The sequence below is a fragment of the Sinohyriopsis cumingii genome, unplaced genomic scaffold (genome assembly GCF_028554795.1).
Source record: "Sinohyriopsis cumingii isolate HCF-2022 unplaced genomic scaffold, ASM2855479v2 utg001505l, whole genome shotgun sequence".
Classification (NCBI taxonomy): Eukaryota; Metazoa; Mollusca; class Bivalvia; order Unionida; family Unionidae; genus Sinohyriopsis; species Sinohyriopsis cumingii.
This window is the reverse complement of record NW_028316006.1, coordinates 487,610-500,843: the sequence shown is the minus strand read 5'-3', so window position 1 is coordinate 500,843 and position 13,234 is coordinate 487,610. Positions and strand designations below refer to the sequence as shown.

Below are 13,234 nucleotides of genomic sequence, written 5' to 3'. Positions count from 1 at the left end.
AATAGCTGGGAAAAAAATATCTTTCCCTGATTTATAGAAAAATAACACCATATTATATTCATTATTTGAAGAAAAAGATTATCATTTTAGGATGAAACAAAGTAAAATAAGTTAGTAAAAATCCCCAATAGATAGGTCATTATAATAGACGAATCATTATAATAGATGAATTTGCTATGTATTTGTAAATTGTTGTATAGGTTTTAATTAAACAACTGTAACTGAATGCAATGATTAGGCTGACAATATAGTTACACCTTGTGAAAGACTAAGCACTAACATTGGAGTGCTTATAAAAACAGAAGTTTTGATGCTGAATCATTCAATTTACAATCTACATTATTGATATAATAGATAGAGAAACTTTGAGTGGTGTCAATGCCTGGACAAGATATTTAACAGAGAGGGCCAGTAAATATAAAACACATACTCAGCAAATAAGAAAATATTTAGTTGACTTTAGTAATTACTTAAAATTCAAACAGAAAATAACTGCTTTCCTGAAAATCGCAGTCTTAAAATATGTACTTAAAATACATTAACATACACTAATAAATACGCAAAAGGATTGTAAATATAATTTATATTTGTAATAGTCGCATTTAATTTGTGACAAAACAAATTGCTAAAAAATTAAAAGTATTGGGAATTATTTTGTTGTGAAAATGAAAACGAGCTGTTGATATTATTAAATTCATGACAAGATTACTCAGGAATTTCTGTTCATTCGATTCCTTGCTGGCAGAAACTACTGAAGTACCAGTACAGTGAAAAAGTACCATGGTACATACCACCGGAAAAAAATACAGTAGTAAACCAAACCAGTAATATCACATACATTTAGTTCTTACGACATATTTTCTTCAATCAATTAATTCATTAGATCATATTTTAATGATGATACCTTTTGAATAAAAAATTGGATAATGATTTATCAGACATTTTAATTATTATAAAATGAAATGTGTTTGTATTAGTACCAGTGACCAGGATAACTAATCAATTTTTTTAAAAACAAAATTATTCCCTCATTATAACACTCCTCAATATAACAGTTCTTTTATAAAGTGGTTAGAGTAGAGGGTCTCACTTCATCATGTACCACATATATTTGCTTATAACTCAGTCTAGTTGCAAACAACATAGACCCTGATATGCCATTGCATAATGCATAGCATATTATGTTAATTGATGTTTGTTCTACTGATTACAAACTGCATAGATCCAGATCTTCTGGCACATTATGCAATGGTAAATCTGGGTCTATGAAGTTTGTAATTCGGCTCAATTTTTAAGCTAGTATTTACTGTAATAGTTATGGTAATACACAACTGTCACATGGTACGCTTTCATGGTTCTCATAAACTGCATTATGATAAATGATTACTGTAATTAACCTTTGATTCTACTTTAGAACCATTCACAAGATTTACCAAATTTTTATTTATAACACTCTTCTCTAATGATAAACTCATGAGATACTTTCATGACATTTATAAGGTAGGTCTTCTGGGTGTACACATCTCCCTTGATAACTTGCACACAACAGGGTCCACAAACATAGATCACACTATAAGCGAGGCGCAAGTTACTGAGGGACCTCCAAAAATTGAAGAAAAAAATCGTTTTGACATCAAGAAAATCGTGATGGGGGGCAGCATTAGAGAACTGGGCTGTTTATTGACTGAATCCTCAATTTACAATCACGTCAACAATAATTTTAAATAACGCGCTTTTTCTAATGAAGTTGTTCGTTATTCTGTTAAAATAACATTTCTTTTCAAAATGTCCAACATATGAAAGATCGTTCCAACTGGTTTCAACAACCATCACGTGTACACGAAAAATATGTGTATTACATCACAGCTTTTTGTTTTCTTGATGAGTCTGGTTCCCATAGTGGTGTTATATTATCCTGCCACATTGGGAGTCTACGGAGCAGGGGACTAGACTAACTGTTGATACACCACCTAACAAGATTCCTTTTTTCGAAAACAGCTGACATTTATTTCATGAGACAATCCTCTACGTCAAAACTCAATTTTTGTATTGTTCAATTAGTACAGTATTGATGTAGTACAGTATTGATGTAATGATTTAATTGGAAGTAATAATAAAACTTCTTATCATCTTTGAGGATATCTCTAAGTGCCAGTTCAAGAATTCTCTGAAACTCGCTTGCCCACAACGGTCCGTATCTGTGAAATCAAGCTCTTTATTTTATGAAGTATTCATTTCGCTTGGCTGTCTTGTTATCTTTGATCACAGTTATGAAAGAGTTGGTTTATTTAAGGTAGTTTATGTAACATACACAATAACATTTATAAGTGTTTGATTGATCAGATGAAGTTGAGTTCACCCGACATATGACCGGGGCTGCTAGATTTTAAGTTTGTAGGATTTTTGTGTCTTTTAACTTTTCTTTTATTCCACCTCCTTTCTTTGATTCAAAAGATATAATTAATGTGATAATACAAAGGAGACCAGCTTTTGATTCAATGCAACAATACAATAAATACTTGCAGAAGTCAATTATCAAAACATGGTCGGCACTTAATTAGGTTAATTAGGTTCTCATAGAAACGCTTGCTGACATAACTGTTAGGCTAGATTGATGCATTTTATGTTTAATTACAAGAGGACACATTGCATTTATGATGATTACACTTAAAAGGAACTAAAAGATAGAACTAGAACACAAGTTTTAATAGATAAAAAATTATTTAATTTGTATTTATTTATTACATACACTTTCATTGATCATAATTTCCTTACATATCGTAAATTGCGGTGTACTAGGAATGTCGTTTGGAAAGAAAATGTAAAAAATTATATGACCTATTTTTAAATATGATATTTCATAGTGTTGTATAAAATATTCCAGGTCATATCTATCCTTTTTAACGATAAAACAATCGGTACATCATAGTTTCCATTACCAGTTTGGATCGCAATTTTCTTTAAGTTCAACAAGTAGAGAAAAAAAGTTTGGCATGGGATGCATGCCTGGCCTTGCATTATAAATGGGTTCGTGAGTTATCAGGGCGTGAGTTATCGATGGAGTGGTGTATCTCAGGAGAAAAACTAATCTTGTGTCTATTACATGGTTCCTAAAATAAAAATAAAGATAATTGGGTGGTTTACGATAAATTTAAACACCCAGTTCACTTATTTTCATTTAAATTATGAAGATTTAAATTATCGTCAAATCAGAGTTTTCTTTCTGCAATTTTCTTGTTTCACACTTACAAATTGAAAAAAATTCTTCTTTTTTTTTCTTCTTACATTGCTTGTAACCAAAGCATCTTCATTGTCATCACTAAATGTGTATTCTTGTATGTTGAGTGTTTATCTCCACCCCCAGGTATCTGCTGATTACTGTTGGTGTTGTGTACATCAAAGCCAATGAGCTGTCACGGAAGGACATCCTGAAAGACCTTGTGGAGATGTGCCGTGGTGTTCAGCATCCTCTTCGAGGACTTTTCCTCCGGAACTACCTACTACAGTGCACAAAAAATGCCCTCCCAGATTGTGAGACAGAGGCTAAGTATGTTGATATAAACAGTACTATGATTTTTGTTTCAGTTACCAGAAATATGATTTTATATTTTACAATGGATACCATTTTCTCCTTGTATTTTTCATGGAGAAAAACATTTATTCTATGCAGTAGATGCTTATCCTGTGTCATCAAGAACAATGCTAAAGGCATAAAGCTGTAGGTGCTTGAAATCTTATCACATGTATTTGTATTTCATGTTAGAATATAAAAAATTACTTGAAAAGTAACTATATTAGCAGATAAATGCCTGCTTTTTTTAAAGTATTACAATGTTTAATATAATCCCTTGAACTTGCATTGTCAAGGATTAAGATTAATTACAACAATGAAAATAAGTATTTACCTGTGAAATAGATATCTGTTTTAAAGTCATTATTTCTAAAGTTTGTCATTGCTATTCATTATAATTAGTGCATGTACAAATCTGTATAAAAGTACTTACGTTATGCTCTTCAGGGTTGGAAGAATCTTTAGGTAAGGAGGTGTAAGATGCATAGCTATCGCTAGTGCCTTAGTGTCATAGTTTGACAATAGACAAAATATTCATGACAATAGACAAAATATTCATGCCAATAGACAAAATATTCATGACAATGCATGTCCTCAGTATCCTTCAGGATTCCCATGCCCTCCTGATTTTTAAGGAGGTCCTGGAATCGAACTGGAATTTAAAATCGACAAAAATGTCTTGGAAACCTTGTTGAAAATTACTTTCTCCTTTGAATACAATCCCCAGACTCATTACATTAGGAATATTAGCCTGCTACCTTTCAAATCCAGCCCTACTAAATCATCTTATCCTGATTATTTCAAATAGTCAAAAGGCAGTAACTATTTCTCATTACCACCCCTTGGCACTGCTAAGTGAGATGCTAATGAAGATGCTTGCATGGTGGGGTGGTTGGGAGGGTTTTTAATGATTTTTGATTGGATAAGTATTCTTGGAGAACCATAATTTACTTAAACATTTGTTTTCTTCAAAAATGTTCCCTAATCACATTATAATAGGAGAGTAAGTAATAGGATCATCCGACCCGTACCTTGGATATCCTTCTGGGAAGAATAGCTGGATTCCCCATGTGAACGATAACCTGTTCTCATAATTACATAGGCAACACAGCCTTGGGTCCCTTGACCTGTGATTTATATACGGTTAAAAGATGTTGAAATCTTCATACCTACAAAATTTCACTGGCAAATCCAGTGTAGCTAACAGGTTGTGTTGATTGATTTAGTTGCATCTGCAGAAACAGGTTAGTAGCAAAAATAAATGTATCTCTTTCAAACATGCTGTAATTCTGGCATGTACTTGTATAGATTACACATTTTATGCCCAAATTACTATAGCAATAATTATGCTTATACCTCTCATAGGATTGGCATGTATGATTAATTTAATTTATATTCATAATAATACATTTTATCAAGTTATGTTAGAGAGATTATTTTCTTAAAATTCCAGCGAAAAGATGTATTTATTGTACAATTAAGAGCCACTGTGATTCAGTGATTATTACATTGTAGTCATGACCAGAGGAGTGCATGTTTTATAGCTATCATTCACTCAGTCTAGATTGGTTACCATGGCTTCCGTTGGCAAGGCAGTGAACCGTTTATAACCTTATACATGTTGCTGTGGTATAAAGTACCAAAAATGAACCAAACCTTGCCTTGCGATAGAATTCAAGATGGAACACACATATGCATATTTCAGCCCAGGGGAATATGAAGTTGGGACTGTGTATGACTCAGTTGACTTTATCCAGCTTAACTTCTCCGAGATGAACAAGCTGTGGGTGAGGATGCAGCATCAGGGTCACTCACGTGACAAGGAGAAACGAGAGCGTGAGAGGCAGGAATTGAGGATCCTTGTTGGCACCAATCTTGTACGACTGAGTCAGCTAGAATGCATTGATATGGATAAATACAAAAAGGTCAGTATGTTGGAATGTATACCTTTTTACTTTTATCTTTATATTTTATGTGCTGTTTGTACAAACATTCTAACAGCTTGTACGGAGTACTTTCCTTGGAATTGATACTGGTGGAAGGTGGTCTTTGAGGAAAGAATCTTGTAAAAAGGAAAAAGAACATCACCAATCTTTGATGGTTGACCACTTTTCCATTGCATGTGTCAGAATTGAGTATCAAACCCATTAGCACCAAAAGGGATGTGAATTAAGTTTATTACTGTTGTATTATCCATGCATTTAAAATGGAAAATGGTCCACATCTTTGGTGACACTCTGCAATTTCATATATTGTAAAGGGTTAAATTTTAAGAAAATAAAGAATTTCCCAGGTTTTCCTCATTGGTTATACTGGCTATTTAAAAGTGACCTTGGATATCTTAGGCATTATTAAAAGAATTTTTAATTCTCTTTGTTTTGGTGTTTGATTTATAGTTGTATTTTGGGCATTAGAGTATACAGCTTGGCCTTATTTCAGATGTGCACCCATCAAAATCATTAAAAAAAACTTAACTACGCTTAGTCATTTTCAGTTCCTGGACTTGAGAAGTAAATTGTGAAAAAAAGTCAGTAACGTTTTTTGCATTTTATATATATGGTAATTCATTCTTTGCACTTTCAGAAACTGGTACTGTCTAGTCTGGCAAAATTTGTTTTTCCTATTTTAATAACTGCTAAAGATAGTGTTTTTTAGACTATTTCCTGTTGAATTTTTGAACACATGGGAGTAGTCATTTTGATCAGCTCTCTGCTTAGATCATGTACACTTGCCATAAGTGCAATATCCAATGACAAACATAGAGGTATGCCAGCATTCTTTCCATTATGCATGTTGCAAATGCAAACAACTTCACCTTACACCTGTCACTCTCTGTCTTCTGTCCATAATATCTGTAGAGTTCCCCCTTTCCTCAGAATATATGCGAGGAGCCTGAATCAAAATAAATCACATCTGTATAGCCATTGCTTTCATGCAGAGTAACATTTCCCCTTTTTTTTCATGCTGGTCTACCTTTCCCCAACAAATTTGCTGACCCAAATTCTTTACTTGTTGACCAAATCCACAAAATACCCTCAATCATGTCAATTCTACACTTTTGAATTTTTACCTGTGGAAGGTGATATACAGTCATATTACACAGATGTGAATATGAACAGAAAATATGTCATACTTGCTACATTGTCTTCGAATGAGTCAATGATTCTCTAAACATAAAGTTGAAGCCAGTTTTGATTTCTGAGCTACCATTGACGTGAGAGTTTTTAGTTTAGATTCCTAGGGACCAACATTGGTAATGAGTTAATGTGTTTACCTATGTATAATGTACATCCCACTACAAATGTGTTTACCTATGTATAATGTACATCCCACTACAAATGTGTTTACCTATGTATAATGTACATCCCACTACAAATGTGTTTACCTATGTGTGATGTACATCCCACTACAAATGTGTTTACCTGTGTATAATGTACATCCCACTACAAATGTGTTTACCTATGTATAATGTACATCCAGCTACAAATGTGTTTACCTATGTATAATGTACATCCAACTACAAATGTCATGTAATGCACCAGCAGATCAGGATCAACTCTCACTTGGAACTGTCCATTCTGTAAATCATAATGTGATCATGGATGTATATTCAATGCCATATTGAAACTACTTTGGTGAAAACGAAATTGACCCATCAATCATCATTGTGAAGATCATGCATACTTCAGTGTGTCGCTCACTATGGTTAATGATACAGTCTCAGTCAAAATTGTATGCTTGATTTTTTTAAAATATCTGAACATATTTCATTTGGTTGACGGATTTGATTATGTAATGGTATTTTGATCCAATACCTACATCCATTGACAGCACACTTATGTGTGGTTCAAGCAAGAATTTACATCAGTTTGATGTATCAAGTGACTATCAAGTCTCATTTTGGGATGAGTGTGTTTGAAAATTGTTTTCCTCTGTTCTACCAAAGAATTCGTGCAAACAGCAAATGCAGATCATCTGACAGCCTATCTGGGTCTGTGCTATTCACAGCATGCATGCATATTTTCTTAGATAACGTTGGTACTCACTGATCATATCAAATTGAAAAGACCTTGGTTACTTAAAGCCACAGTATTGGAATTTTAAAAGTAGTTAGGGATGTTAGAAAGTTATAAACATATCTTGATATTTTTTATATTGTACACAATTAGGTCTAAATATTATAAACAAAAAATTTGAGGTATTCCTCAAATATTCCTCAGAGTTAAAACATTGCTCAGTTTGCAGATAATTTATAGATAATATAGCTATATCCTGTAAGTATTTGTTCGAAAATTCGCCATTGCCAGAAGACAGGTAGGAAAGATATAAGGGGTCAGGCTAGATAATAATAATAATAATGAGGACTTTGTATAGCGCCTAATCTTTAGAAGCTCTAAGTACTTTACAACATTAAACAACACCTATAAGATAAAAAAACATAATAATATTATTACAAAAAACAAACACCATGAAAATAGAAAAAACATTTAAAAAAATTTAAAAAAAACATGCTGAGAATATTTCAGGTAGGAAACATTATTAGGTCTTTAAGTTTGTTCTTGCAATCAAAATTAGTGAGTTTTGAGAGCCCTCTTGAATCAGGCTTGGAAGAAGTGACTTCTAAACTATAGAATAACTGGTATTAGTTTTGCAACCTTAGAGAGACATGAATGATCTGAGCCTAATGCATTAATAAAAGGATTGAATATATATATATAAATATCTGGAAATATTATTAACATAGCCTATAGTTTTTAAAGAAATTTTATTGTGACCATTTGTGTCACAAAAAATTGAATGGGATAGGAGTTCACATATTGTCCAGTATCCTTATTACAACATTTTAGTCCAAATTTAATTTTTTTTAAGGTAGTTAACAATAAATATTCCGCTTTATTCATAAGTTATCGATAACATTCAGCCGTATGCTGTAACATTCTGATTTCTGATAATACATTTTGAAATATGTGAATATAATTTATCAGGTGAAAAGATATTTGTAATTGTAATTGTATGGTCAAGAGGTCTGTATTCAGTAGTAGCATGTCATGATAGAAGATTGCTCAATAATTATTACTTAGAATCACACACAAAAATAGATGACTGTTCCCAAGACCTTGAGATCCAAGGTGGTGTTGTTGTTTTGACATGTTTTTCCTAAAGTTGTGCAATTTTTGGTGACTGTTTCACTCATTTTACCTAATAGTATAATCCTGGATATGGGAAAATCAGCCATATTACAAGGAAAGGCAGTAGTGCTGTAATTATGACTTTACCTTTTTTCAGCTTGTTTTACCAGGGGTCTTGGAGCAGGCAGTTAGTTGCAGAGATGCTATTTCTCAAGAATACTTGATGGAATGTGTCATACAGGTATATCTTGTAAAATTAGCTAAATAGAATTAATTTTTGAATACTTGTACCCATCACCTTTTCTTTTTGGTTTTGATTAACTCATTTGGCCCCGATCCCATCTGTAGGCATGATCTGGTTTCTGCATTCATTGGCCGATCCTGCCTGTAGTTGTGGATTGTTTACTGCATTCAGTGGCCAATCCCGTCTCCAGGTGTGATGAATGTGCGTTAGATACAATGTCTCTGATTGGTTAGAAATGTGTTTTTTTCAAAAACTAAACAACTATTAAACCAATCAGAAATGATTTTACTTTCATTTGTGGAAATTTTAATTGTTCAGAAGCCAGGGGTTAGTGTTTGAGAGCAGTTACACTACACGTGTTCTGTTCATGAAAAATCGTAAATGATGGCGGATGTAAGAGTGATTTTTGATGAGAGCAAAAATGAGGAGTTTCTCGGGTTTGATCTAAAAAATATTGAGCAAGCTGAGGAAAGATATATTTGGCAGTTGGATATTTTGCAAGATTTAGATTCAGACATAGAACTTTCTGCGATTGAATCATCAGATGATGAGGATGCTGACAGCGATGATTATAGAGTTCTTGCGGATATATGTTGCACCTAATTTTTGTAAATAGTGTATAAATAAGTTGTGAAAGACTTGGACAAACAGGGAAAAAATACATCACTGTGTAGACAAATTCATTTGGAATAAATGGTGAACATTTTATGGATTTTAATTGGATATAAGAAGAGAAATTAAGGTAAGAGTGAATGCATGTGCACGATATTTTCAGAATTGTTTAAAAAGAAAATATCTAAGGGGAACAAGCAGCTAGACACAGCTTAGTGCTTCTGGGGCATAGCAGCAGAGATTCTGATAACAGTGCTGGGGCCGAATGAGTTAAAGTCTGTCTACCTTGTAATATTCATTTTCAGTGATCCTTGTTAAATGTTAATTTAACAGTCCTGTACATTTTTCAGATAACACAGTGTATAACCATTATGCTTGCTGGCATCATGAGTGCAGAGGCATTGCCAAAAACAACAGAATTAATGCTTAAATGAAGTTCTTTTTGTTTTTAATTTATTCTTTTCTGTCCCAGGGTATTTCAGTCAGTCCAAATGAGATAAATATGTAAACAAAAACCTATATAGTAGGTCAGATACAAATGCTTTTACTGTGTTTTCGTCCGTTGCTATGTGCAGAAATATTTTGTACAGTTCTCAGGACTAATGATTTGTGTGCGTCATCAAAGGAAAGAAATTACAAACATTACATTACAGAAAGTGTAGATAATTTGTTCATTTCAAATAGCCCATAATAACTTTGACTTGAAACCCTTAAACAAAAGCCTTATGTTTAGCAAATGCAAGGAAACCAGTGTTTGCCAAATTTTGCACTTACACACCACATTGCTGCTGTGTGCTTGTAAATACAATTTAATCATCTTTATGTGCACATAGATCAGCACACGATATTTTATTTGTGAATGTCCATTTTGGTGGAATACTCCTAATGAGTTGCATAATACAGGTACATGTCCACTACCTTGCCAATCCAGTCCTTCCAAGGTTCTTCATACAGGTGGAGGGATTGACACCACTACAGTAGTTATTACTTCTATTTGTATGAGGTCACATGCACTTTTTTTGAGACATCACATTTTCAGATCTTTAATATTTCAGTGATTCAGTGGAAGTTTTGTCACCACAGGAAGTACTCGGACTATTTCTGTCAATTTCTCACGCTGTTTCTTTTAGAGATGAATGTATCACAGTTGTTTGACTATGTCTTACAGTACACGTGTTAGCACCATTTTGTTTGCCTGTCCCAGGGTCTATTGTGCTTCAGTTTCAACTCAGTCAGGTTTATGAACTTTGTCTTGTAATTGTCTATTATTATTTGTCATAAGGAAAATTTGTTCATGTAAGTGTCATAATAATTTTTGTTGTCATCAGCATCCTATTCACAGTATGTTCAACATAATGTTTATGAGTGGTGAAATGATTCATTGAGATGTTGATACATCCATACTTTTGTTGTCATTATATACATGTTGATACAAAAGATAGAGAATCGATATAAAATGATACTTACCGTATGCAGGTTATTTTAGCCTTTAGCAGTCGTGAATAATTATTATTAGTTTGCCTTGTTATTTTTTAAATTTTAGAATTCATCTGAAATATCATGTACAGTCAGAGGCACTCATTTTTTAAATTAAAAATGAAAAATACTGTTGATAATTCTTGTTCATCATTTACAAATTAACACAAAGTGACATAGTTCATAATCTGCCCCACCGTACTAATAATCTTAACCCAATGGTATGTTCAGCATATAGAATACATTCCAAAGATGTTCCACATGTATAATAAAGTACTTTATTCATCATAAAGTGCCCCATGTGCCCACCTTAATCTGGCCCTGGAGTACATAGATTAAGCTGGTTGAAGATAACCAAGTTACCTGTCTTTATTGTATAGGGTGCAGTTCAGGCCTCACATACAACATATGTACACACTGGTCAGAAGGTATATTGACTGTCTTGGCCCAACAGGTGACTTGAGCCAGCAGGAGAGCAAAGAGACACACCTGAAAGTACATGGAGTCCATTAACATCCCATTAGCAGAGACTTTGAAGGCAGAAATCTTGCTGGTCCAAAAGAAACATAGGCAGTCCAGACCATTATGGCATTTTATTCAGTACAAGCCCTTCTGTTTCCATGCCTCCACAACCAGAACAGGTTGTACCTCTAGGGCCAGTACAAACATGATATGGTGGCCATCTGGATAATCTTTAAAATCTTGCTACTGGCCACTGTGATTTTCTCCAAGAATAGCCATTACCAGTCATTGACATCATTTGTCAGCTGGCTTTGGACTTAAACCAGCTCTGCCACTGTCTTGACCTACACTGTTGATTTCCAAGACTGGATAACAGTGATCTATTTTCCCAGTATACCAAGTCCTGGCTTTATGAAACATAGCTTCTGACTTGCTATCCACAGCGCTGACTCTGATGCAGATGCCTTGCATATCTAGCACCAAAATTGATGAACCATTTCTTTCCAACCAGTACCAGACTCCTGGAAGTATTGCCAATAGAGAGTGCCAGAACCTATCTTGGCTCCATCACATAATTTGAAATATTCTGCCTGATGACCCATGGCTCTTGCAAATCATTTCAGAGGGTCTCCAGATACATATTCCACAGCCCCATTGTCAATGGCCCCATTTGGTACAGATGATCCAGGAGACTCATTTAGAGCCAGCATTCTTCTCACAAAAGTTTATTATTCTCTGTCACTTAGTGATTGGAACTCTCACACTGTACCCACCGTTAATAGCTCCAGTTATTTTGTTATTTTCTGTCACTAACTGTAGGGTAAAATCATCATTTGGTCCAAAACTATACATGTACATTTTATGATCCTACTGTGCTTTGTAAGTAACAAGCTGTGCTTTGAGCTAAGTATGTATTAAAAGCTGCTATGTTGTGTAACGATGAGGTCGTTTTTTCACATTTATTAATCATTTTGTTACAGAATTCTACATTTATGTTTATGTAAGAATGTTGACCTGCTTTTGTTTTATTCAGGTAATTATTTTTTCAGGTTTTCCCCGATGAATTTCACTTGGCAACACTGAGTGCTTTCCTGCGTGCATGTGCTGACTTGCATCCCAGTGTCAATGTTAAAAACATCATTATTGCTCTTATCGACCGGTAAGTCTCATTTCACACAAAAATATATGTCACTGTGGCTCACAGAACAGATTTACAGAGTACCCAAGTAGTGAAGTGGGGCACTATAGGGTCTATGGGAATTAGCATTAAAAACACCCCTGGGTCGATATAGGGTCTATGTAAATTTAACATGGAGAAAAATCGTGGGTCGATATAGGGTCTATGGGAATTAGCATTACAGACTTAACCTGGGTCTGTATAGGGTCTATGTAAATTTAACATTAATCACCCTGGGTCGATATAGGGTCTATGTAAATTTAACATGGAGAAAAATCGTGGGTCGATATAGGGTCTATGGGAATTAGCATTACAGACTTAACCTGGGTCTGTATAGGGTCTATGTAAATTTAACATTAATCACCCTGGGTCTGTATAGGGTCTATGTAAATTTAACATGGACAAAAAACCCCTGGGTCTGTATCGGGTCTATGTAAAATTGAAACAGGGAGGGTCTCTATTTTTTTAAAAAAAACTAAATAAAAAAAGGGGTAGGCAATGGTAAGGCTATCTCTTTTCGAGACATATGGCTGGCCCTGAAAAGGGCCTTTGGTTTATGTTAA

General features: G+C 34.1%; 1 protein-coding gene across 2 annotated transcripts in view; it reads left to right on the top strand.

Annotated features, from left to right (window-relative positions):
• Positions 1-13,234, top strand: part of LOC149772435 (vacuolar protein sorting-associated protein 35-like) — an 82,275-nt gene that overhangs the window by 11,637 nt on the left and 57,404 nt on the right. For both annotated transcript variants that reach the window (XM_089947835.1, XM_089947834.1), the window contains exons 5-8: positions 3,365-3,547; positions 5,277-5,496; positions 8,858-8,941; positions 12,544-12,653. In XM_089947835.1, coding sequence (XP_089803961.1) covers positions 3,365-3,547; positions 5,277-5,496; positions 8,858-8,941; positions 12,544-12,653 — 597 coding nt within the window. The remainder of the gene's footprint in view (positions 1-3,364; positions 3,548-5,276; positions 5,497-8,857; positions 8,942-12,543; positions 12,654-13,234) is intronic.